At 38.4% G+C, this 25,358-nt stretch overlaps 1 protein-coding gene across 1 annotated transcript in view; it reads right to left on the bottom strand.

Annotated features, from left to right (window-relative positions):
- The window catches only part of LOC150085714 (uncharacterized), a 32,736-nt gene extending 11,072 nt beyond the window's left edge, over nt 1-21,664 (bottom strand). Inside the window, exons 1-2 of the mRNA XM_090373460.1 lie at nt 21,541-21,664; nt 19,165-19,291 (exon numbers count right to left, since the gene is read on the bottom strand). Of these exons, the coding sequence (XP_090229586.1) occupies nt 19,165-19,291; nt 21,541-21,577 (164 nt within the window). The 5' untranslated portion in view covers nt 21,578-21,664. The remainder of the gene's footprint in view (nt 1-19,164; nt 19,292-21,540) is intronic.
- Nucleotides 21,665-25,358: the final 3,694 nt, after the last annotated feature.

The following is a 25,358-nucleotide window of genomic DNA, read 5'->3' as shown; positions in this document are numbered from 1 at the left end:
TCCGAATATGTTCGCAGCAACCACTCGTTCAACACCCGATTCGTAGAACAGTGATTGTTTAAAAATTGAATCTTCCACTCTTTTGAAAAGAGATGTGTCACTTTTTTCTTAAAGCTCTACTTTCAAAGAAAAGGAGCCCCACACATTTGGATATGATGTCGCATTTTATGATAAGATGCAGATTCGTTGCTTAAAATGAATTTTTATGATTATAAAAATAGAAGTGAACTGTAAGTCGCTACGAAGAACATATCAGATATTCCATATTATATTGAATTAAATCTTTTAATCCTCGTCCAGTTGATTGATGATAGTGAAACATATTAAAGATGGCATTTTGATTATATGGAAAGTATTATTTTGCTATTATTTGTTTTATGCGGAACTTAATAAAAATAATCATTCGAACTAAGCAGAGAAGTAACCGTTTGGATAATGAATTTGATACTGAACTGTCAATGCCATTTGCTCTGTAGAAAAGGGAAAAGATCTCGATTGAAGATCTCTTCAGTAGGGAAGAGGGTAGGTCTCTCTTCGATCTCAGGCTAAAGAAGTACTGTGACGAAAGAATAGACTTCTCTGTGATTCCTTTCCCACAGATAAATTAAAAAAGATCCACTCCAGTTTTTTTTAAATTAAATCTCAAAGCCTCTTTTATATTAGTGTAACTCATTCTGATATAAGAAATAAGCACCAGGACAAGAGACTCAACTGTAGATAAGCTAACTGGAAAGCAATTAATGATATATTGAGAGTATGTAGTCTTTATACTATGAATTAAAGGAGGTTGACTGGTCTCATAGACAATATCTTCGTATGAACAAGAAATGAAGCAGAATAGGCCAGATTTAAACAACTTTGGCAGGAGATTAAGTTGTTAGTCAAGAAAAAATGCAGATAAATTTACATTACTTTTATTGCATTTAGGCGGTTCCACACAACCCTTGACATTCCCAGATGTTTATCATGCAGATAACTCACAAGGCAGCACAGTGAGTCACTATCCAGGACCAGTCACTATGGAAACACAATATGCCATCATCTGGATTCAACTACTTGGGATCAACCACCAAGTTAGCACAATGAGCTACTTGCTACTTTAATAAACGGATCTAATAAATAAAACTATTCTACCAAAATAATAGTAACGCGTGAATATCGGAAACTTAAGGTTTGTGTAAAGGACCTTTGACCTCAGGGGGCTTCGAAAACTAATAAAGAAATTTGAAACGACCGACCGGGGAGTTAGGTGTAACTCCAGGCAGGGGACGACCACGTATCGGAACGAAGGTAGTGGATGAAGTGGCGGTTGCAATGGTCAGAATGCGAAACACTACCAGTCAGTAGTGCCAAACGTGTCAAGAGACTTGAATCTTCCTTGGTTTACTGTACGTAAAATGATTCGAATAATTTTACGCTGGTTCCCGTACAAGATTCACGTACTGCAAGAACTAAAGTCTTGTGATCAGCAAAAACGAATAGACTTTGCTCTATGATTTATGGCTCGTTTGGAACTTGAGGATACATGGGCTCGAATTGAACTTGACGATACATGGGCTCGAATGATCTTGTGGTCCGATGAAGCACATTTCACTCTTCATGGGACCGTAAATGCACAAAATTGCGGATATTCTCGTCCATCTGCTGTGCATGAGTCCACTACAAAGTCCATATGTTACAGTATGGTATGGATTCACAGCAGAGTTTATAATCGGAGTTTAGATCAGGAGCACTAGCATGGCGATTACGAAGGCATAGCAGTTTGAAATATCGATCTTGGGGCGCCGTAGTCACTCTCTTACGGCCTAATTTAGGTCTTCTCTTCACATCGCCGGTTTCACGCTTTAATTTCAGCACCCGAGATACTGTTGACTTGTGGCAGCCTATTTTATCAGCGATAGCACGCGTATAAAGTCCTTCCTGGGACAGAGCAACAGCTACACTTTTTTTCTTGGTGCGAACTGAACATATGGAGCCATGCTTACACCTCCGAAAAACAGGATACAATACTAATGAGCGTGTATACCCTTCCAACGCCGTATTTATAGAAACGGCTGATGGAAACCTTGCGATTACTGTCTAGTGAAATACCTTTGCTTTGCGACAAACAAAATGACTGTAATCAAACAATATCTTAAACGTTTCACTACAAATGTTACTTTTTTTTTAAGGTGATGCAGTTTTTTGTCCGCCACTGTAGTTTATAAGATTTGTACAAACAAGTTGAGACACCTTTGCTGGAGACGTATCCTGTTCTGTTCATGTTAATGTTCGAACTTCAATTTCTTAGGAGGAAAGTGTGCAGCTTATTCTCGATCATCTATTAGGTAATTCTAACTTAAAGGTGCACATCGACAGTGGATCTGAAGACCACCTGGAAATGAAGCAGTTAAATGGTTATGAAGTTAAAGCAGTTATGAAGGTGAGGTAAATATGTGACTTTCAACTTGATGAGTTAGAAACTGCTATTTCCAATATCAAAAACAACGAATGTCCAGGAATAAACATTGTTGAGGGTGAGATTATCAAGAGAAGTTTCAAGTTGATTCCAATTAATCTTCTCATCCTCTTCAACGCATGTCGACAAGATGCAGTCTTTCCAGCCCAGTGGAAGGAGGCGTTGCTGAAACTTCTTTTAAAATCTCCAGCGAAACCGAAAGACAGAGTAGAACTTTATCGCCCGATCGCTGTATTGAATGTATTGGGAGAAGTATATAAAAGGCTCCTGGCGGTGCGAATAATGAATCATGTGCGATCGTCAGATAAAACGTTGGTACGTTTTATCTGACGATCAATACGGTTTCATTGCAGGCAAGGAACAGATGATGCGGTTTCAGCGGCTAGTCAATTGCGTGCAGTAGTGCACAGCTAAATGTAATTTGGGCATTTTCATCGAATTCGTCAGAGCGTTTCATATAATCGATTCGAACAATGTGATATTTGTTATGCGACAAGCAAAATGTATAAAGCAATATATTCTGTTATAAAGGACTATTTCATAAACAAAACAGTAACTGTCAAGTCTCTCCTGTGAGACGATTACAAAGAATATAGTAAGAGGTTGCCTTCGGGGATTTGTGTTTAGACCACTTCCGTCGAACCTGGTGCTCAATGAATGGCTGTAAATAAATTATAATCATGTCTCGTTGAGAGCTTATTCCGATTAACTGGTTCTCTTAGTGGATTTTTAGTGGATTCACGAGCGCAATTGAACGAACGTTCAAACTTGGTTCTGTCGGAACTACATTAATGGTGCAAACTGCATAGAATGACAGTGTCCACGGCATGAAGTAAAACTGCGTTATTGAAAGGGCACCTGCCTGTGACTAGCAACCCGTGTGGTTTCTTTAGGTGGAGCTCATCTCCAGTCTGTGAAAACGATAAAATACTTAGGGATCCTAATTGATAGGCAGCTACACTTCTTTTCCAATATTACTTACGTGGCAGATAAGATCCGGAAATTAGTTGGAATGATTATACAGATAACGAGGAAGAACACTGAATTTTTTCTATGATTGCAACTTTTTGCCAATTGTTAGTTATGGCGTACATGGGTGGTTAGACTGTGGGTTGTAAAAGGCGGTCGTCAGGAAGCTGTTTGAAATACAGCATGCAACATTATTAAAGCCTTTTTTTTTTTTTTTTGTTAGTTGACGGCGCATCGGCTTCTGTGGCCATAACGCACCTCCCAAGGTTTTTGCACTACTCTGATCCAAGCCCAAGGTGGGATTCGAACCCAGGACCTTTGGGTTGCCAGGCAAGCACTTTATCCACCTGTCTAGACCAGTCGGCTTTATAGAAGCTAAGTAAACAGTACGAAGCAGGACTGTTTCGAACGGCTGCCTCTAGACTTTTTTTCGGTTTTCAGGTCACTGTGTTTTCATTTAAGGCGTAGAGTACCATGCAGGCTTTTATCAACAGAAATTGATTGCTCTGGAGCATATAAAGAAGAGCCCTATTTGGGAACTCTTGGTTGGTCAATGGCAGGAGAGATGGAATGACAGTACTAAGGGTAGCATTACAAATAAATTCCTTCAGTGTGTAAATATTAATGGTAAATCTTGGTCCAGATGGTTTAGTCAAAAAATTTACACTGTACCTTCCTCTTGACAGGACATGGATCATTTTTTTCAAAGTTACATGAGTTAGGCATTGCACACTGTTCTGCTTGCATCTGTGGGAAAGATGAAACTGCGGGACATATATTGCATGACCGTTATGAGTACTTCGATATTAGGAATGAATTAATATCAGGGTCGCCAAAGCTACATGCATTGAATGCTGGATGTGAACAACTTTTGGTAGAAACAGAGGCGGATTTCCTATACTTCCAAGAGTTTACTGTCCAGATATTTCGAAGTTGTTGTGGTTATTAAGGACTAAGATCTCAGGGATTAAGGCCATATGTCTCCGTGTATGTTGTCTGTAAATTGCGTATGTTTTCAGGTCAGTTTTCTGTTTGCTGGACAAAAAATCCGAGTTTCCGGGAGATAAAAACCTTGTTACCCTAGCTTGAGACTGACTAACTCAGTCACATTGTGAAAAAGACCTATAAAAATTTCTCCCGTAATTGACGGGAGGATTCAACTGAGGTCTTTCCTACAGGGTGTGGGGAGGACGGCGATCCTACCAACTGGGCTACCCACGAGGGCGATATTTCGAAGACGGTTAATTTTGTTACAAATAGAGGAGCAAGGAAATTAATTGTGCATGGTGTAATGTCTGCACGGGTAGCACAGTGGTATCGTCACCGTCCACCCCCCCCCCACATCGTGGTGGAAAAGGCCCGGGTTCAAATCACGTCGATGACGCGAGGTACTTTAGTGGGCTTTTTTCACTTCATGGCTGAGTTAGTCGGTATCAGGCGTAGGTAGCATGGTTCTCCCCCCCCCCCCAGAAATGGGGTTTTTTCGTCCAGAAAACAGGAAAATCGACCAGAGAACACACGCAATTTACAGACAAAATAAATATATGGGTAGATGTAGTCATTTGCAGGGGACCCTAATATCTTAATTTGTGTTTTTGTTTTTTTGTTTTGCATCGTATAACGAGGTCTTGTGGCTGATCATTAGAACGGATCTCAATATTTCAATAGGGCAGGCACATGATGTACTGTACTGTTCTAATTATAAGTGGAAGCTTTCTCTTTGTGGGAAATGAGTCCAAATCGTTTCAGAGAGAAAAACATCATGGAGGGGGTCTTGTGCGAATGGACTTTGGACATTGTTGCCTACTTCGAATGGATATACTTTATTCTCTGTACGATACTGTGTATTGTATCTGTAATATTGTATGTATGGTATTGTAAATATACGGTGAGATAGCCCAAATTTCGCAGGGACAGCTGGATAATAATAATAAAAAAAAACTCCAATTGGAGCAGCACACACACACTGACTTGTAATCTGTGCGGGTCTCGCAGACTGTGCATCAGAACAGATTAATATCTATTAGCAAAGTAGACGTAGTATGGGTACTGTTCTGATTACTGATGGGAGTCTGCTCTGCTCTATCCTCAGGTCCCAATGTCTACTATTCACCTAGTTGCATCTCCTCTGTTGAGTAGGAACTACTGTACAACTCCTATCTAATGGGGTCGTCGTTCCTGCTCGTCTTTTATTGAACTGGACTAATTGTATCTGTGTTTTGAATATATGTATCTATGAATTTATGTGTATTTATGTATATTGTATATGTGGATTATTCTATCTATGTCCCTAAGTACGGTATTGTATGACATGGAGGCGATGCTAGTTTTTGGCAGAGAAAGCCTAGTATAATAAATAAAAGTAACTGTGTCCATCCATAGAAACAAATATTGAAGATCCTATATTCATTTGTAAAACTCATTTGTAGAATGAGTTTTCCTACTAACGTTACGTATTCTACCAGAACGGTAATCAATTGCATTTTTCTCAGCTCATATATTTTGTGTTGCCAATCTGTCTACTTATTCCACTTCATTATACACCGCTCTCTTGTTAATAATGCAAGTGTCTAATTATTAAATTTATTAATAAAAAAACACGTATTGTCCCGTTAGTGTTTATCTTTTGTTTGTCCATATTATTATTATTATTATAAAAAAAACTACTTTCCCACTTTATGGGATCTCTTCCCCCATTGACAAGTACTGGTACCAATTATTAATATCTTTATTGCAGGCAGTGAATGGTTACATGATTGCCTGATGCAATAATACCCACAACAGCGACAATGCTAGGGATTTAACATGAAATAACTAATACAGGAAAAATTACGACGCATAATTACGTAAAAAAATTACGACGGACATAAAACGTATAATTACATATTTTATATTTTAAAATTGATATTAACACGGGATATGAAAAACACATGAAAAGCGATGAAAAGACGATGGCAGTCACTCGGTTGAAGACGAAATCTGTTCTCCCCGATGATGCGTCTTCTGTAGAATTTGTCCTTTATGAACTTTTTGTAGTCCACATCCATCTCCTGGACGTTGTGGAGCATCTCCGTGGGCAGGAATCTATCCCCGATCCTGAGCCTCCACGCCACAGACTGCAGAGAAGGGAGGGCTCTTAAGGGTTCCGGGGGGATCCTCCAATTGCACATCTGTCAAAAACTTGGCGTATTGACTTCACCCGCTTTCATTTTAATTGACGCGAGCAAGCGGAGGGTGAACATCCGTTTGGAGACTTTACTGTAATTTAGAAGTTGGGTGATATCTGAAGTATGTGTGAGTGGTGGCAGTTTATGCTTAAAGAGGACCTACCGAAGAAGCCAGTACTCATCAGATGCAATGGTTTTTAACGTGGTTTTCGTTGCCGATGCCCAGATTTCTGAACCATAGGTGATGACCGGCTGCAGAAACCAGTATATGTATTGTAGTATTGGAGCGTGTACTCAGGCTCTGTTACATGAAGGAGGTGTTGTTTAGCAAGCCATCTTCATTTGCAGACCTTGTTGTGAATGTCTGCAACATGATGTTTGAAACTCAGTTTAGGGTCGAATATAACGCCGAGATCTTTGTGCTTGGTGACTGGGGTGATGGGAGTTCCGTGGATTTTCAGGTTTAATTTTGCGTTGGGTTTGATTTGAGTGAAAACACCATTTGTGCAGATTTGTTTGGATTTATCTTAAGAGAAAACTGTGCCAAGTATGTAATCAGATTACTAAGGCTGTTGCTAATGGTTTCAGAAACAGAATCAGGTCGAGCGGTCCCGTCGATCCGATAGAGGAGCTTCAAATCGTCTCCATAACTGATAAATTCTGTTTGCTGGCAGAGGAATGGGTGGATGGCAGCCGTAAAGAAGAGCCCTGAAAGAACTCCGCCCTGGGGAACACCTACACAAACTTTCCTTGTGAAATATTTTTCATTCACAGTCAAGTGAAGGACCCAGGTCATAAGTAGCGACTTCAAGAATTCCAGTGAATTGCCTTTTATCTGGTATCCGTCCTCACAAAGTTGCCGGAGGGGCTGTTTATGCTGTCGAATGTAGACTGGATATCCAGATAAACAATTGCCATCTCAGCCCTATCTTCTAGAGCCCCCAGAATGGTGTTGGTGGTTTCCAGCAGGTTGGTAATGGTGGACCTGCGTTTCAAGGCATAGAGAATGAATGGTGATTCACATGGCAAAACCTGGTTAGGATGGGAAGAAGGCACTTCTCCATGACTTTGTGGAGACATGAAGTTTTCATTATTGGCCTCAATTGTGAAATTGATGTCGCTCCTCGTGTTTTGTGGATTGGTTGGACAATATATTGATTCCAGGCTGTTGGGAAACTTTGCGTTGTGAAGATTCCATTAAAGATACCTAGGAGTGGATCAATGATGAAAACACTAACGCTTTTAAGAATGAATTGTGGTACCCCATCATATCCAGCGCAAGACATTGGTGGGATATCATTGATGACCTGAATAAGCTCTCTTTTTGTGATGATGATGGAAGCGATGGACATCTCGCTGACAACTGTTGTGAATGCTCTTAAGGTCTGACGCTGACTTTGGCTTAAATCTTGTGATGTAGTCTAGCCATTCGATTGGATTATGTAATTCATCATTCCTTGCCTTAAACGGTGCCTTCCCGCTCTTGATTGTTTTGTCGATGTAGGCTTTAATGGCTTCAGATTTGCTTCTATTGAACTGGGCACGGGCTCTTGAGTATGCAATCCTGTCTAGTGGATCTGATTTTGCTTTCCATTTTGCATGTACAAAGTATGTTTATTTTATTCTGAAATTTAAGGCTGAGAGCATAGAGTGTTTCACTGTGTCTGGTTATTATTATTATAAAACCCTTTCTCCTTTATGGGATTTTTTCCGCCCCATGATGGGTACTGGTGCTAATTGCATGTAGTGGTCGGCTTTGTCTGATTGATATTATTGTTGCTACTGTTTGTCAAGAAACTCTTTTATTGTCCTACAGATGATCTGTTCAGGTTTGCGGCTTTCTGGAGATCCATATAAGTGTTTCCTGGGAGGCACTTATATATCTCCCAGGAAACATTGTTGCTAAGTTCTTAAGGAGGATCTTTGTTGCTAAGTACTTAAGGAGGATCTTTGTTGCTAAGTACTTAAGGAGGATCTTTGTTGCTAAGTACTTAAGGAGGATCTTTGTTGCTAAGGTCTTAAGGAGGATCTTTGGACCATGCCGGTGGTTGACACTATAATCGAAATGTCCATTACTTGTTCCATATCCCACATATCTTTGACTTCCAGTCTATTAGATATCAGTACTTCCTGATCGAATTACTTGAATGTTTACTGGAGGTTGCTGATGTTGGGCATCCCTATGTCGATCAGGTTGTTAGCCATTTTCTTCTTGTCAACAAGGGTTATGTCCGGTCTGTTGTGCGGGATTCTCTTGTCTGTTATTATGACGCGGTCCCAGTACGGCTTGTAGGTTAGGGTCTCTAGCATGGCCTGTAACACGGCACACTTCCTTTGATCAACTTGCATTTCCTCGCCAGTCTGATGTGTTATTCTGGCTACTTGGCGCCTCCGTAGCCAGGTGGGAAGGAGCAGCAGTGCGTAGCACACGCTTCTTGATTAGACCGGGGTTCGAGCCCGTCACCACCAAATACGGAGGATGCGGAAAGGTCATTCAGGGAATGACCACCGCATATCCCGAAGCAATATGGCCTTAGTTGCTAATGCTCCTAAATAACAAACATCTGGCTACCTGGTCGTGTCTTCGAGTGTTTTGCGTCTGGGCGATCACCTTGCATCCTGCAATGACGACTTGTGTTGGATCGTTTCTGAAGCCAGGTGTCATCGACTTGTATCATCTCTCCTTCGGGTTCACTGTCGCTTTCTTCTGTTGCTTGATGAGGTCTATCGAATCTTTCCGAGTCAGTCTCTCCAAGGCCGACTTCGGGTGACGTTGGCGGCTCTTGGTCATCATTGTTCTTGCCTTTCTTATGATATCTTCCAGCTCGGTGTTAGTCCAATCTATGATTCTGGAAGAATGTGTTAGCACTGGCACATGCGTTTAAGGCTTTAACTGTGTTCCCTCCGTTCAGCTTTGCTTTGAGAAGGCCTTTGAATCTCTGACGGTATTTTCCGGTTAGGCAGGCCTTGATTTCCTTGTACTCTAGATGCTAAGCCTGCGTCATCCCCAGGTATTTGGAGATCGCTCCCCTTGTCGTGGCTTCGATCTCCTTACCAGTCTGCAGCTGGTAGTTTCGGCTGACTAATTTCTCCTGATGCAATCCGTGGGTCTTGCAATCCGTTTCTCTAGCCCAAAGGTCCCGAGTGCCAAGCCATCTTTCAGTGCGATTTTCTAGCTTTTTTCCTAGGGCGAGTACTAGTGCTTTAATAATCCCTCCACCGCTCGCAACGTTACTGCTTCCCTCGCCGAGCAACATCACTGCTTCACCGCTAGCAACGTTACTGCTAACCCTGCTTGTAACGTTACTGCTATCGCTAGCAACGTACTGCTCTCCTCTTCTGCTGATCGCTTGGTCACTGGTTGGCACCGCTCCTGCCTTCACGTGGTGGGATCGATAACCTGGGAGAAGAATTCCCTCTTCCAGAGATAAAAGGAGCAGCAATGGATTGCGATGCATATCCACAGCTAGAGTCCACGGGCTCCATACCTGTTAACTCTGATTAAGAGCATGACTTGAATCGTCCGAAGAGATAACGGACAGAAACACAAACTACAGACATGCCAGCATTTCTCATAATGCATTCGCTATCCACACAGCCAAGCTATCGCCTTTTTTAATACAGAAATGTTTAGAATCAGTTGTTGGATCTCCCAAAATGGTTAAACGTCTCCAATCTGGAGACCTTTTAATTGAAGCTTCTAAGCCAAGTCACTCAGAAAAATTGTTAAAATTAACAACTTATAACAATATTCCTGTATCAGTAACAGCCCATAACACTCTGAACACCTCTAAACGAGTTATCAGCGAATGGGACTTACTAAATGTGTTTGAAAAAGAGATAATTCAAGAGCTTAGAACAAAAAGTGACTCATGCAAGGAGAATTATGACAAAAAAAGATGGCAACGTATTACCAACCAGGTCCATTATTTTGACGTGCAGTACTCCAAATCTGTCTGCGCGGGTAGCACAGTGGTATCGTCACCGTCCTCCCCACACCGGGTGGAAAAGGCCTGGGTTCGAATCCTGTCGATGACGCGAGGAACTTTAATGGGCTTTTTTCACTCCGTGGCTGAGTTAGTTGGTCTCAGGCGTAGATAGCAAGGTTTTTCTCCCCAGTAACTGGGTTTTTTTCGTCCAGCAAACCAGGCAAATCAACCATAGAACATACGCAATTTACAGACACAAATACGGGTTAATGTATTTAATTACGGGCAACCCTAAAATAATAATTTAATTTAGTACTCCAAATCTCCCATCTTCTGTAAAAACAGGTTACTTAAATTGCAAGATTCGACCTTACATCCCGAATATCATTCGCTGCTTTAAGTGCCAGAAGTACGGCCATTCTCAGACGGCATGCCGAGGCGATGCTGTGTGCCCTATTTGCGGCTCCAAGGAGACTGTACAGCTTCCACTCCCACTTGCCCAAACTGTAACCCGGAAAGGAAGCCATCCTGCATTTTCTAAAGCGTGTGACCTTTCGAAAACAGGTAAAAAAATCTAGAATTATAAAGTGGAGCATAAAGTCGCATACCCTGAAGCAAGAAAGCAAATAATGCTAACCATGTCTAGCCGATCATATGCATCGATCACCAAATATAGCTGCTCAGCTGCAACCCAAACAGATGACTCCATCGAACCGAATATTTCCTTTGCCGCGTGGGCCAAAACTGTGTTAACTTACAATAAGAAAACTACAGTCAATGAGACCAGCAATATTCCGATCAGCATCCCAACTGATGCTATCTCAACCTTGCCCGAAACAACACAATCAGCTACTATCAGCTATTGAAAACCAGAAGAAAGTGAAACAGGAAACCACATATTAGCAACATGGAAATAGAGGTTCAGTCAGAGGATGAAGACACAGCACTAGAGTTACATGCTAATGATACCATTGATACAGGACGCCCAACCTTTCCCAGAAATGAAAAATCAAAACTAAGCAGACAGAAACCTTCTCAGAAGAAACGGTCAGATCAATCTTTCTCAAATAAATCCAACCAATGAATAAATTCCTTCGATGGAACTGTAGAGGATTACGCAGTAATATGGATGACTTGTATGATTTACTCATATAAACTAAAGCAATAGGTGTATGTTTACAGGAAACCTTTTTATCACCTCAAGTTTCTCTGAAAATTAAAAATTATTCTATGTTTAGGGGAGACAGGGATTCTGACACTCCTGCTCGTGGTGGGGTGGCTATTCTTATCAAAACTAGCATACGGTCAAGACATCTCCAACTACAAACCTGCTTAGAAGTTGTAGCTATTCGGATAGCAATAGGAATATCGCTAACCCTTGCATCAATTTATATCCCACCGAATTATCCTTGCTCCAAAAAAGAACTTGACAATCTTATCACACAACTGCCACCTCCCGTCTGTTTACTCAGCGATTTAAACGGTCGCCATCCATTGTAGGGATCTTCCACCATGGATAGGAGAGGACAATTAATAGAAATATTCCTGGATAACCATAACCTTACTCTGTTAAATTCTGGCTCTCCAATTCATATCCAACTACCTACAGGTACTACATCAGCCATAGACTTATCCATATGTTCAACATCTCTTTTTCCGAGCGTGAATTGGTTTGTGCTAAGTGATCCATTCCACAGTGACCATTTTCCTATCATCACTTCAATTCAAACACAGACAGTGTCATGTCCTAAAGGCCGTACTTCTTGGAACTTTCATAAAGCAGACTGGAAAAACTATTTAACTTGTGTCCTACTTGACAACCTATATGTAAATAAAAACGTATTGATGACGTAACTAGTCACATTACAAGCCATATATTATCTGCAGCAGAAATTTCCATTCCAAAATCTGATCAGTTCAAGCGTGTACACCAAAGTAAGTGGTGGAATGTAGAATGCTCCAAAGCGAAACAAGAAAAAAACCGTGCCTGGAACCAGTTTCGCAAATTTCCAACTACCACCAACCTAATTATATACAAAAAAACTCAGAGCCAAAGCAAGACAAATTAGGAAGACAGAAAAACGTGACTGATGGATTAAATTCGCCTCAACTATTAACAAAAATACTGACACTCGAGTCATTTGGAAAAAAATTCAAGCTCTCAGTGGGAAATTTCTACCTCTGCAATCTCCGATAATACAATGCAATGGGCAGGACTTATCCTCTCCTACTGACATTGCAAATGCTTTAGCAGAATCATTTTATAACATTTCTGCCTCTTCCTCTTATGTGACCTCCTTTCAACGCACTAAAACTGATGCAGAACGTCATAAATACAATTTCTCAACTAGACTTTCACTTCCATATAACCAGCTGTTTACTCTATCTGAACTGAGAGAATTTTTGAGCAAATCTCCGAACAGTGCAGCAGGACCAGACGGCATTCCCTACAGTATGCTGAAGCATCTGTGTGAAGCTGATTGCCGCATACTATTATTCTTTTATAACCGGATCTTCTCAGAAAATACATATCCTCTGTCATGGCGTCATTCCTATATTTGTGCTATTCCAAAACCAGGCAAAGATCCTTCTCTAATTCAGAATTACAGACCAATATCATTGAGAAGCTGTTTGGGCAATATCTTTGAAAGGATGGTGCATAAGAGGCTCACCTGGATTCTAGACTCCGAAAATTTCCTTTCTGATCACCAATATGGCTTCCGTAAAAACAGGTCCACCCTAGATTTACTTGTAAAAGTTGAATCCAACATTCGTAATGCCTTCGTCAGGAGACGACACCTAGTGATGGTCAACCTCGATATTCATAAAGTATTTGACACCACATGGCGTCATAGTGTTATTAAAGATATGCATCAGTTGGGGCTGAGAGGTCATCTCCTTTTAATAATTCAGAACTTTTTTAAAATTGCGTTAATTTCAAGTCCGATATAAAAACATACTGTCAACATCTCACATTTAAGAAGAGTTGTTGAAGAGTTATAAAACCCACAGGGTTTCATAACTCTTCAACCCTATTGAGTCCAACCCTATTAGCGATTAGGGTCAGCAATATTTTGGAAGAACTTCCAAAAACGATTGAAGTATACATGTATGCTGACGATCTCACCATTTCCTGCCAATCGCAAAGCATGAATACTATTGAAAGACAGCTGCAAATTGCTTTAACGAGAATTCAATCCTGGACTTTACGCAATGGATATAATCTCGCTGAACGGAAATCCACTATCACTCATTTCTGCAAACTTCGGTCACTTCATCCTGATTCAGAAGTAAAGATAAATAACGTGCCAGTTCCTCTTGTTCACACTGTCCGTTTCCTTCGCCTCATACTAGAGAGGAAACTAAACTTTCAAACACGTGTGGCCTATCTTCGAATCATCTGCTTGAAGAAATTAAACATCCTACGATGTGTGTCATCCATGTCATGGGACGCTGATCGTCATACCCTCATCCATCTTTATAGAGCTCTCATCAAGTCTCGCTTGGACTATGGCTCTCCAGTATATGATCCTGCGAGGAAAAGTACTATAGAATGATTAAACACCATCCAGATTTGAGAGTCGAGCTAGAGGCGTTCAGAACCTTCCCGGTTCAGAGCCTTTACATTGAAGCCCATGAACCTCCCTTACATCTTCACAGAAAAACATTACTTCTGATGTATGCCGCAAAAATCCACAGTCTTCCCTCTCACCCTTGTTGGAGATGTTTGTACAATACCGAATGCGAGTCATTTTACAACAGTAAACCTAATGAAAACCGACCTGCTGCACTTAGATTTAAGGAACTGGCTCAATCATGGAATATAGAAATCGGTAATATATTTCAGGACACGACACCACCAGATCCACCCTGGACAAATATCTGTGCAATATATGATTACTACTTTCAACAGTAGAGAAAGAACACCCTGTCTCCTTCCAATATCGCACAGTTACACGCAACTTACTCCCTTTCTAATTCAAACGCATGTGAAATCTATACGGATGGATCAAAAACTGAGACCCAAGTAGGTGCTACAGCAATCTTCCCGTCATTCAGCACTTCTGTCGCATTGCCAGTAGAATGTAGAATGCAGTATCTTCACTGCTGAGCTCTATGCTATAAACTTAGCTCTGGGTCACATTATTGAACATCTAATTCCGTCTGCTTTAATATACACTGACTCACTCAGTGCTATTTCAGCCATAAATAGTAATACCAACTCCTCTCACCCTGTAATAAAACAAATTCATTCTAAATTACTTGTGTGTAATGAATCAAACCAAGCTGTGACGTTCTGCTGGATCCCAGGGCAACCTGGGACTGCAGGAAATGAAAAAGCAGATCAGCCAAACAACCAGAAACTACTATTTCTCAAACCTTTCAAGGTTTGAGAAATAGTAGCTTAAATATATTGATTTCAAACCCGTTATCCGTAAAGCATGTTACAATAGCTGGTCAATAATCTAGAGAGGTTATCCAGGAAACAAACTTGACCAAATAAAATCAGAACCAAAGCTATGGCTCTCCAGCTTCCGGAAAAGTAGACGAGAAGAAACAATTTTAGGAAGGCTAAGGATAGGACATACGCACCTCACTCATCTATATCTATTAACCAATGACAGCGCTCCTCAATGTACATCATGTCAAGTACAACTGACCAATCGGCATTTGTTAGTGGACTGTCCCCACTTTCAAAACATCCGCCTAAACACTTTTAAATCAATTGCTAATACACAGCCATCAATAAATTTATTGCAGTTTCTTGGAGATGATCCTGATAAAGAAGGACTGTTTACTTTCCTAAATCGTATAGGAATATATCATAAAATATAGTTTTATATTAATGAAGCTGATATTTCATATTCACCATCAGAAAGACACAATATGGCCCTGGCAGCCTATAAGTCGTTAAATTCCACAACAACAACAACAACAACAAACCCAAATTCCATCTTGATACCAATGCTAATCCAGAGTAGCTGCTGTAATTGCTTCTCGGTTATAATTATTATAAAAAGTTTTTCTTCTTTTCATGGGACTTTTTCGCCCCTTGGGTACTGGGTACCAAGTTGTGTCCAGGTGACTGGTTGAAACATGTTATTATCTATCTATACATTTAAAAAGTTTCCTCCTAGCGATATTTATTCAACCAATGGAAGAAGAAGGCGAAGCAATTACGTCCCTACAAATGCAATTAATTATTGACAACTGCCTCCATAACGTTCACCAACCTCGTACACGTGATTCACTGTCTAACATTTGATGTTCCATTGTAACGTTTTTTGTATTTTAATGAATATTCAATATTTGTAAATACTGTAGGTTAGCATTTTGTAAATATTTTAAATATTTGTATAGTTTGTAAAAATATTTTAGTTAAGTATTTCAGTTCAGTCCTGCTCTTTCAGATAAAACAATATTCCTCACGTATTATGGAACCTAAAGCAAAAGGCCTTTTCCTAAGTGACCTATGTAAAAGCAGGTAAATAATTACATAGTGATATTGGCTGAAGTCCAGGATACAGTAGTATACACCGGCAGGTGCTTCGATGAAAGCGAGGAAGATGGCGATAATTGACAAGTGAAGGCACCTCCCTTTTCTGATTGTTTTGTGTCGTCGAGGAGGGGGGCTTAGCTTAGGTAGAATGTTTATCCCTCCATCCCTCTGTTTTAAAATAGGAAAACGAGTTCCCGATTTAAAAACAAATGTTGGGAAAGACATTTAAACAAATTTAAACAAATGTTTAAAAACAACATTTAAACAAATGTTGGGAAAAACACCCCAGGCATATTAACCAAGGATAGTTTTGTATAGTTTGTAAAAATATGTGTAAAAATATGGACAGTGGCATCTGCCAATCACTGCTTTGTTCCTGTCCGTTTGTCGAAATATGGAAGTCACAACTTGTCAATCATTGTTTTCCCACTGTTTTGCTTGTCGCCCTGTTGGTGTACACCGTTCTTGGAGTTTTACCGTGATATTTATTCGACCTTGAGAATGCCGCGCACTACAAATGCACAGGTAAATAATTACATAGCTCATTTCCTGATTAGATATCGACCAGTGCGTTTCGACAGATGTGTCTTTTACATAGAAAAGATTTGAATTATTCCGTATACCTCTACATTTTATGTAGAAAAACGTGCACGGGAGTGGGCGAGCAGGGGGCGAAGCCCCCTAGTTATTATTATCGTATTCGTTGTTCTTTTTTTTTTTTTGGCGCTCACATCTTCATGTTTTCTTTTATCTATGAACTTCTCAATATTTACTTAGTTTACATTATGATGAACTTATTATATTATGTCCTACCAGTTGTGAATCGTACTTTTCATGATCACATATTTTCCGCCACACGGCAGGTGGCCATGACACCCAAAAGGGAAAGATATGAATCGTTGAAAAAAATTATTGAATGTTCTTGCTCTCACTTAGGAAAAGAAATAAAGGAGCAGCGAAATCGCAATCGTGTAAGCGTAGAACACATAGGACAGGACACGCAAAGGAGGATTCGCAATTAAGATCTTGTTTTCCAATAGATGGCGCAACACGTCTTTCTGTACTGCTACTGCATAAACAATCTTTTGATGTCAGTATAACAAAATACAATATTTATCGAATGGGTCAGCAATTTCATTCTGTAAAAACAGTTTTTAAATGAAAATGGCATTTCAATGTAATGATTTTATTCAAACAAATATTGTATGCGAAAAATGATTTGAACTAGAAATGACTGATTACTTTATTCATTTTGATTAATGAACTGCCGACGTACCTAGGGAAATTTAATAAAATATGTGATATGATCAGAATTCAAAAAATATCTGAAAATTTTATAAAGACATATAAGATTGCTGCTTTATAAAATGCACAAGAATTAACTGGCAGCAAAAATACGACCAATAAACTACTTGACTCCGGTAGCAAAACTTTTCCCACTGCTACATGAGACTAATGACACAGTTTGTAGGCCACAGATAAACGGGAGAGGTAGTTTCTTAAAATGCTGTTTCAAATTTTCCGAGATAAGTTATTTTAAATTCCGCGCTGTTGCTTTCGACAGACCACAAATTCAGAGATATACTGCAAGATGATAATATTTAAACTTCTATGTCTCAGAAAGAAACGTGTATTTGATTAGCGAAGATTTTTCACTGTACTCTTCTGATCAAGTTTATACTTGATTAGAAGAGTGTAGTGATAAATCTTTCTAGGATTTATAAATGAAAAGACCCTACCAGATAAGGACATTCAGATAAGATGCATGATACATTGTGAACAATTGCAACATGCTTACAAGTTTCATAAAACTAAGTTGCAATGTGAATCGAGTGTTCATTTTCAGCACAACCATCCTGAATACTTTTTCCATAAATCTCGATTCAGTGAGCAGGGTTGCGTGAAAGGTTTCACCAGGACATCGAGGTTTTGAAAAATAAATATACCATGTTAAATTGAATAAGACAATGATGGCAGACTACTACTGGTGTTTGAAAAGGGTTTCAATAAAAACGCAAATTTGTCCATTAATTAATACAAAAAAAACTGTCGAATATTAAATAAAGTATTTAAATATTTAGTTATAAATGACTGACTACCTCTCTACACCACCAATTATTCTTAACAGTCTGTGCTGAAAAATTTTCTTAATATTTGAAATAGATGTACAACACTTTTTGCATAGGTAATACATTTTTTTTATTTTTCGTTTCATGTAATGTTGACCTGATAGTGCGAAAGCATTGCAGATTTGGAATCAGCACGTAAAATTGTACACGTTCACCTATTTTTCATTAAAATATATAAAAAAAATACAAAATACATTTAAAAAATGTATACCATCGTAATATAACGTTTTGGGTGTCCCTGACTTTTCTTCATTCTTATTTTTTATGCCCCTGTCTCTATTTAAAAAAAAATCTTACATTTTTTCACACCTGAGCAGTTTTCAAGGGCAGCTCATTTTGATAAACTGGCTAAACATTATTTAATGAATTTGCAAGGCTTTTCGATGCATTCGAACTTGTTCAATTAAACAGAATGAGATGTTCGAAAATGTTGGATCACTATGAAAGCCGATAAAATTAAATCGTGGTAGTTCACTTGCACAATGGTATCTCTGCACAATGTTCTACCGTTTGCATTATTACGCTGCGTTCTAAACTGAAATGCGAAAATGTTTATAATAATTGTAATTATTATGAACATTTTCACATTAGATTTTCGAATAATAATTTAAATCCGCAATCTCCAAGATTTTGTGTACTCTGAAAATTCTGAATCAACACATTTTCTCAAAACTCGAGATCGGAGTGTTGGCAATAAAACTTTCATGTGCTATGCACATAAAAGTTCTACTGTGCGCTAATTTTTGACACTGCCGAAACAACGAACTAAAAATAGAAAGTGCCGCTCTGTTTAACTTAATCTGCTTATACTGTACAACAAATTCCATTTAAATTATATTATTTTCAAATTCAAATAAAATAAAAATGATTAAACATAAAATAGTTAACGTCTTCTTGCTTATGATTATATCAATAGATCAAAAATGAATATCATTTGAATTTATGATACTTGTGATTCTTGTGATTACTAGCACGATCGTAAAAAAACTAAAAATATATATATATATCTTACTCGCATGTTTTTGTGAGTTCATCTTCTGTAGCAGGGAGTACAGAATCCTCACTGTCCATGAACATGGTCGCCATACACATGTCGATTTCCTTCCAGTGGCAGTCATCTGCAATCACTTGATGACTAGCTGTAACAAATTGGATTTATTTATTGCTATATTATAACATATCTAAATATTAAATATCAATAGATTTAGATATTAGTTGCTTTAATATCTTAAAAGGTCTGTAAGTTTATTATACAGGCCTACATACTAACTTTTGAGGCATATTTCAGGATGTAAACTGCGCCAGTTGGTGAGCTAAAAGAGTTTTTTTATAAGATCATGGATTAATATTCCTTATATTTCAAGAGTGTAATTGAAAATATAAGCGGTTACAATTATTATTATTTACTCAATTTATTGCTTATGCTTCATCCCTGAACAGCCTTCAGCTAGGATGGTTCGTTTCTACTCCGGATCGAACCCTGGTCGTAAAGTTATCCAGATCAGCTGGTGAATAATCTCGTTGCCAGCTGTGACCGGAACAAGTCCGAGTTAGTATGCATATAAAGGGGGCAGACTGAGAATACACATATACAAAAAAAAAAAAAAAAAAAAGGTCTCCACTAGCTGTTGATAGCTGGATGCTTCTCGCCCATGGGGCCTTCATTTTTGCATGACCATGTTAGGAACTCTAATATCTAAACTGGGTGAGAGGATGATAACCTCTCACCCAGTTTAGTAGTCGAAAGGCAAAAAACCATAGATATCGCTGTTACTATATATAAAGACTGACACAGCAGTGGCTAATCCAAGGGTGTAGTCGCTTACGTAGCTGCTAAATGCGGTAATGTTCTTGTACGTATTGTCTATTTCATAAACCCTCTGACCTGGGTGGCCATTCTGGAGTATAAACGGAAAATCTGTGTTTATTTGTTCTCTAATAATAGAGCGTTTAACATGCAGTTGTTTCGTTTTCATTCTTATTTTATACTGTACGTTTATACTTCAAAGACTATTTAATAAATGAGACACTTATACCACGTTAACGGAATTGTTACAAACAGTTCCGCAACAAATAGTCCTGAAGACGTGCTTGATACCGGCAAAAACTAAAACTTAAAAATAAAGAACAAATGAAAATAAATTTAAAAATTCAGCATAAATAAGTAAGCGAGGGACGACACTCACTCAGGGGATCTGTACAGTCTTCTACGTAAGTATGGTACCTGCTGCCGGGAACAAAGCATGAAAAGTAGTAAATGTAGGAACAGAATAGTAAGTCCAGTTGCCGAATACGGACACCTTTAGAGAAGTAAAATACAAAAAGAAAGAATGTTTGGGGAAAGCACAATGACCACTTCTTCAAAGAGACAAAAAGATACCTGTGGAAATTATCTTAACCACTTTACATTTCCATTATGGCTTGCTAATCACAAATGAACCAAATGCCCCATCGCGAGTTATCTAGACAGACAACAACAGAAAATGCGTCTTCAATGTGTATTTATTTATGCCTTTATTCTGAATTTTAAAGATTGTTTCTAATGTTCAGTTTTTGTTGGTATGGTTAGCAGTAAAACACTTCTTCAACACTTGTTGCAGTTCAAAACAACTCCTTTAAAGTGGTATTACAGTGGTGAAATCAAATGATAATGTATTTGATAATATAATCAAATTTAATGTAATTAAATTATCATTTGATTACACCACGTTTAAAATTGTAGTGCACATATCATATATATACTCTATATATTTATTTATTTATTTTAAAGAATGAAAAATAAACAAATAAATGTGAGAAAATGAACAAAGGGTGGCAGTCTCTCTACGTCTGTCTTAGTGTTCTGCTGTTACAAATAACATTTTTTTGCTGTAAACGTGTATTATAGTTTAGTCTTCTTTACATGTTGGTATGTGGGCAGTCAACAAAAAAATATCAGAAGACACTCTTCATTTGAAAACCGTTTGTGAACTAATACAGTACTAAATAGTGAACATGTACAAATTTTTCCTAATATTTTTTCATTGGGCCCGTTTTGGCATAATGATATGAAAATATTTTCCGCAAGAGGTCTTATCATTATAATGTTTTCATTGTCATCGCTCTGTTTATGCTAAAACAGTTCATCTAATCATAAAGAACTAATTTCTTGATTATAAGGCTTATGAAAACATCCTCATTTAATAGTGTAAATAGTTTTTTTTTGTTTTTTTTTATAATATAAATTGATAATTTTCACTAAGCACAGTAATCACAAGAAAATTCTATTTATTCGTATCGATCAAAGGTCTGTCTTAGTGTTCATCTTTCAACAATCTGGAGTAAGATGAACACTAACTTTTTTAAGTGGCATAGTGACTTAGTACAATAATTTCGAATGGAAACTTACCCAAAGCCACAATGACCATAGAGATAATACTCTTCATGGCTCAAATTATGAATTTCTAGAACCGTACACTTCTGTTCTCTTGTAGAAGGTGAAAAATTTAGTTCTTATATTTGTATTTCTTAGTGCTTCATCAATATATATATACGCGCGTGTATACAAGGCGCAAGGTCAGGTAAATATTGTCTATTTTCCCTCTTCAAATATAGGAAATCTCTGGTGTTTAAGAGAAATTACGAATTTCTGTTTGTAACTAATGAATGTACTTAAACTACTGATGATCGTAGATGACATAATTCTAGGAAATAATATATAAAGAAGCATAAAATGTACAATAAAATTGCGCTGTCAGAAAGGCAAAACTTGTCCTTTCTCCTGCTGGTAATTTGTGGCTCTGCTCATCCATGTTAAAAAAAGAAATCACTGATTTTGGACACACGCAAGTCACACATTTAGGTAAAAACCTTGAAGAGTTCTGCCCTTCTCCCCTCCCCTCTTAAACACTTGAGTGACAACTAGGAATGACAACGAGTTAGGAATATGTACTTGGAATAATTTTATAAATAATCACTGTTCTTATAGCATTTGTTCAAACGAATCTACTCTAATGTCTGCAATGTTAATTCGAACAAATGAAGTTAATTCCAGTATTTGTAAAGAATGAGTGGGCATATATTTTTTGGGCATCCTCATTCGATTCTAGAGTTTACTATGTTTTCTTAATAATAACAATATAAAGTGAATATGTAATTAGTTACTCGTGTTCTGCCATGTTTGTAAATATTTTGATTGCGAAGTGGTGAGCATGAATACATTTCGTGCTCACTAACATTTACATTAATTACTGTAATTTGTGTTTCCTGGGGGATTTAAATTGCAACTTATACACGACTGGTATCTCCTATTGTGAACGATAAAACATCACTATTTTACTGTGCTTTGTGCATTATGAAATGACTCGATCCTCTTCATAAGATAGCTGCATAACCACATGAAAACTGTTCCTTATTTGAAGATGCTTATATGTACATTTTAACATGTCTAATGAAAGTATAAACGAGAGTTGAATAAACAAATAAAAGAACTAGAGTTGAATAAACAAATAAAAGAATGACAGCTGAATAAACAAATTCAAAAAACATTTTTTTAGGAAGGATTTACTTCTACTGGATCAGGTGTAGGGTAACAAGATTGGTGAGAACAGAAGAGTTGTCCTACCAAGAAAGGATTCAGTTTTGCAAATTGCACTATCTTGAGACTAGGCACCTGCAAGTGATTGGATTGATGTGTTTATGGCTTTGAATCGATTTAGCAAGTTCAGTACTGATAACATTCTTCCTATTGTTCGGACTACCCATATGACAGGGCAGAAAATGAAAACGATGGATGCAGGATAAATGTGTGGAAGTTTGCTTTCAGCCAGCAGGTAGTTGTTTGTTGGAAAAAACTTGCATCTGTTGATGTCAGTAGTTTGAATGGATTCAGGGAAGAATTGTACAAATTTTTGAAGGAAGTGGGAAACGTTTTTTTTTTTTTTTTTTTTGCTAATGCTGTATAAACTTGCTTTCTTGTATCATTTGCCATTAATAAACAGTGTTCACTTACCAAGAAGATGCACTATCTGTAAAATAAGCACATCTTAGGAGACTTGACTTGCAGTGGGGTGTTTGTTTAAGGCCTTAAATGGATTGAAGAAATGAAATGCCAATGGCATTTTAACTCTTGCTTGGATTGCATTCATAACGGACAAATTTTAAATTGAATATAATTTCAGGATAGGCGTATGAAAAGTTGATTTCAATCAGAGAGAATGTGCACTTTTTGGAACAAACTTCCAATTGGTGTTTTTTTTTAGATGGAAAGGGCAGTTGAAGTGGGTATTTTTTTTTTTTTTTTTTTGGCTAATGCTGTACAAGCTTGCTGCTTTGCATCATTTATCACTAGTAATATTAATATAATATTAGCATAATATATAAAAATAAATATAAATTTAAAAATTGAAAGAGATGCAAAGAGTTGAAATCACAAAGAAAAGAAAATGTTATTGAAATACTTAAAACAAGGAGAATAATAAAACCTAGTGATAAAGAAATCAGGACAGATGTTAATTAGCATTAGCATTAGCATTAGTAGAGGCATTTGATGCAAGAAAGCAAGCTTATGCAGCATCAGCCAAAAAAAAAAAAAAAAAAAAACCCCACTTCCACTTCACCCTTCTGTTCGTTCAAAATACCTGTCCAGCTGAGCCTTAAACTTATTTAGGCTATCAACCTCCACCACAAGGGATGGAAGTCTGTTCCACCAACCAACCACCCGCTGGCTAAAGGCAAATTTCCGCACGTCTATCCTACATCTGTCTTTCCTCAATTTGAATTTATGCCCTCTCAGGTGATTTTTCTGAGCTAGAGGAAGAATCCCATCAGCATTCAGCATGCTTAAACCATTCAAGGCTTTATACACCTCTATCAGATCACCTCGCTGGTGCCTAGTCTCCAGACACTGTAATTTGCAAAACTTAAGCCTTTCTTCGTAAGAGCACCCCTTTTTTCCATTCACTAATCTTGTTGCCCTTCTCTGTACTCGTTCCAGCAGCTCTACATCCTTCTTGAAATGAGGCCTCCAGACCTGTATACAGTACTCTAGGTGTGGCCTGACCATCGCCTTATACAATGGAATAATCACCTCCTTATCCCTGCTGGAAAAATTCCTGTATATCATTGACAATACTCCATGAGTTACTCTTGCAGCCCGTCTGCACTGCTCAGAGAACTTCATATCTGCCTGCACAACCACCCCCAAGTCCCTTTCATTCTCTACCACTGTCAGTGTAGTACCACAGAGTTGATACGTTGCTCTGGGGTTGCTGTTTCCCATGTGTAGTACTTTACATTTGTCAATGTTAAACTTCATTTGCCACCTCTCAGTCCATCTGCTCAACCTTTCCAGATCCTGTTGCAGCAGCATAGTGTCAGTAGTGTCCTTGACAACCCTGCCAACCTTTGTATCGTCTGCAAACTTGGACATTAAGCCCGATATACCATCATCAATATCATTTATAAATACAGAAAACAATAATGGACCCAACACTGAGCCCTGAGGGACTCCACTAATAACATCAGTCCACGATAAGCAGTGTCCATTGATTACCACTCTCTGTCTTCTCCCCCTCAACCACCCCTTTATCCATAGCAGCAATTTGCCTCCAATGTCACACTGCTCCAATTTGTGTAGCAGTCTTCCATGTGCAACAGTATCAAAAGCCTTTCTAAGATCCAAGTATATAATATCAAAGTTATTCCCTGCATCCAGTTCTTTTGTGACTGCATCATAGTATCCAATCAAGTTGGTCAGGCAAGACTTCCCCTTAACAAAACCATGCTGTGTCTGAGCTATAACTGAAGTCTTGTCTAAATGATCCTGCAGTGCTTCTTTAACCAGTGCCTCCATTAATTTTCCTGGAACAGAAGTTAAGATCACAGGTCTATAAATTGGTCTCCAATTGATAATTGATAAATATATTAACTAGAATGTCATATTACACTCAGAGAACTTCATATCTGCCTGCACAACCACCCCCAAGTCCCTTTCATTCTCTACCACTGTCAGTGTAGTACCACAGAGTTGATACGTTGCTCTGGGGTTGCTGTTTCCCATGTGTAGTACTTTACATTTGTCAATGTTAAACTTCATTTGCCACCTCTCAGTCCATCTGCTCAACCTTTCCAGATCCTGTTGCAGCAGCATAGTGTTAGTAGTGTCCTTGACAACCCTGCATATTATATTGGAATTAATGATCAGTGTGTGTGTGTGTGTGTGTGTGT

The sequence above is a fragment of the Mastigoproctus giganteus genome, chromosome 5 (genome assembly GCF_048544385.1).
Source record: "Mastigoproctus giganteus isolate SK-2022 chromosome 5, ASM4854438v1, whole genome shotgun sequence".
NCBI lineage: Eukaryota > Metazoa > Arthropoda > Arachnida > Uropygi > Thelyphonidae > Mastigoproctus > Mastigoproctus giganteus.
Note: the sequence above shows the minus strand (reverse complement) of the source record. Positions and strands in the feature narration are given on the sequence as shown.